Source organism: Salvelinus fontinalis, unplaced genomic scaffold, assembly GCF_029448725.1.
Source record: "Salvelinus fontinalis isolate EN_2023a unplaced genomic scaffold, ASM2944872v1 scaffold_0008, whole genome shotgun sequence".
Taxonomy (NCBI): Eukaryota; Metazoa; Chordata; class Actinopteri; order Salmoniformes; family Salmonidae; genus Salvelinus; species Salvelinus fontinalis.
Genome location: NW_026600217.1, coordinates 62501 through 65000, shown reverse-complemented (window position 1 = coordinate 65000; position 2500 = coordinate 62501). Strand labels below are relative to the sequence as shown.

At 51.2% G+C, this 2500-nt stretch overlaps 1 protein-coding gene across 1 annotated transcript in view; it reads left to right on the top strand.

The window, feature by feature from the left end:
• The window catches only part of LOC129842035 (cytosol aminopeptidase-like), a 22130-nt gene that overhangs the window by 8411 nt on the left and 11219 nt on the right, over positions 1 to 2500 (top strand). The window contains exon 7 of the mRNA XM_055910411.1: positions 679 to 734. Coding sequence (XP_055766386.1) covers positions 679 to 734 — 56 coding nt within the window. The remainder of the gene's footprint in view (positions 1 to 678; positions 735 to 2500) is intronic.

Sequence of the window (2500 nt, the reverse complement as noted above, 5' to 3'; positions counted from 1 at the left end):
GGACAAGGGACTGGGGGGAGGAGGGACTGGGGGGACGAGGGGACTGGGGGAGGAGGGACGAGGGGACTGGGGGGAGGAGGGACTGGAGGGACTGGGGGGACAAGGGGACTGAGGGGAGGAGGGACTGGGGGAAGGAGGGACGAGGGACTGGGGGGAGGAGGAGGGACTGGGGGGGACGAGGGGACTGGAGGGACGAGGGCCTGGGGGAGGAGGGACGAGGGGACTGGGGGGACAAGGGGACTGAGGGGAGGAGGGACTGGGGGAAGGAGGGACTGGAGGGACGAGGGACTGGGGGGAGGAGGAGGGACTGGGGGGGACGAGGGGACTGGAGGGACGAGGGACTGGGGGAGGAGGGACGAGGGGACTGGGGGGAGGAGGGACTGGAGGGACGAGGGCCTGGGGGAGGAGGGACGAGGGGACTGGAGGGACGAGGGACTGGGGGGACAAGGGGACTGAGGGGAGGAGGGACTGGGGGGACGAGGGGACTGGGGGGAGGAGGAGGGACTGGGGGAGGATGTAACATTTATTTTGACAAAACAGTTTAATTACGGATGTCATTAACAAGTGTGTGTGTGTGTGTGTGTGTGTGTGTGTGTGTGTGTGTGTGTGTGTGTGTGTGTGTGTGTGTGTGTGTGTGTGTGTGTGTGTGTGTGTGTGTGTGTGTGTGTGTGTGTGCAGGTCTCAAGAGTGGATAGAGGAGCAGCAGATGGGAGCGTTCCTCAGTGTTTCTAAAGGTGATAGATGGGAGGGTTCCTCAGTGTTTCTAAAGGTGATAGATGGGAGGGTTCCTCAGTGTTTCTAAAGGTGATAGATGGGAGGGTTCCTCAGTGTTTCTAAAGGTGATAGATGGGAGGGTTCCTCAGTGTTTCTAAAGGTGATAGATGGGAGGGTTCCTCAGTGTTTCTAAAGGTGATAGATGGGAGCGTTCCTCAGTGTTTCTAAAGGTGATAGATGGGAGGGTTCCTCAGTGTTTCTAAAGGTGATAGATGGGAGGGTTCCTCAGTGTTTCTAAAGGTGATAGATGGGAGGGTTCCTCAGTGTTTCTAAAGGTGATAGATGATAGATGGGAGGGTTCCTCAGTGTTTCTAAAGGTGGTAGATGGGAGCGTTCCTCAGTGTTTCTAAAGGTGATAGATGGGAGGGTTCCTCAGTGTTTCTAAAGGTGATAGATGGGAGGGTTCCTCAGTGTTTCTAAAGGTGATAGATGGGAGGGTTCCTCAGTGTTTCTAAAGGTGGTAGATGGGAGGGTTCCTCAGTGTTTCTAAAGGTGGTAGATGGGAGGGTTCCTCAGTGTTTCTAAAGGTGGTAGATGGGAGGGTTCCTCAGTGTTTCTAAAGGTGATAGATGGGAGGGTTCCTCAGTGTTTCTAAAGGTGATAGATGGGAGGGTTCCTCAGTGTTTCTAAAGGTGGTAGATGGGAGCGTTCCTCAGTGTTTCTAAAGGTGATAGATGGGAGGGTTCCTCAGTGTTTCTAGAGGTGATAGATGGAAGGTTTCCTCAGTGTTTCTAAAGGTGATAGATGGGAGGGTTCCTCAGTGTTTCTAAAGGTGATAGATGGGAGGGTTCCTCAGTGTTTCTAAAGGTGATAGATGGAAGGGTTCCTCAGTGTTTCTAAAGGTGATAGATGGGAGGGTTCCTCAGTGTTTCTAAAGGTGATAGATGGGAGGGTTCCTCAGTGTTTCTAAAGGTGATAGATGGGAGGGTTCCTCAGTGTTTCTAAAGGTGATAGATGGGAGGGTTCCTCAGTGTTTCTAAAGGTGATAGATGGGAGGGTTCCTCAGTGTTTCTAAAGGTGATAGATGGGAGGGTTCCTCAGTGTTTCTAAATGTGATAGATGGGAGGGTTCCTCAGTGTTTCTAAAGGTGATAGATGGGAGGGTTCCTCAGTGTTTCTAAAGGTGATAGATGGGAGGGTTCCTCAGTGTTTCTAAAGGTGGTAGATGGGAGGGTTCCTCAGTGTTTCTAAAGGTGATAGATGGGAGGGTTCCTCAGTGTTTCTAAAGGTGGTAGATGGGAGGGTTCCTCAGTGTTTCTAAAGGTGATAGATGGGAGCGTTCCTCAGTGTTTCTAAAGGTGGTAGATGATAGATGGGAGCGTTCCTCAGTGTTTCTAAAGGTGGTAGATGGGAGGGTTCCTCAGTGTTTCTAAATGTGATAGATGGGAGGGTTCCTCAGTGTTTCTAAAGGTGATAGATGGGAGGGTTCCTCAGTGTTTCTAAAGGTGATAGATGGGAGGGTTCCTCAGTGTTTCTAAAGGAGATAGATGGGAGGGTTCCTCAGTGTTTCTAAAGGTGATAGATGGGAGCGTTCCTCAGTGTTTCTAAAGGTGATAGATGGGAGGGTTCCTCAGTGTTTCTAAAGGTGGTAGATGATAGATGGGAGGGTTCCTCAGTGTTTCTAAAGGTGATAGATGGGAGGGTTCCTCAGTGTTTCTAAAGGTGATAGATGGGAGGGTTCCTCAGTGTTTCTAAAGGTGATAGATGATAGATGGGAGCGTTCCTCA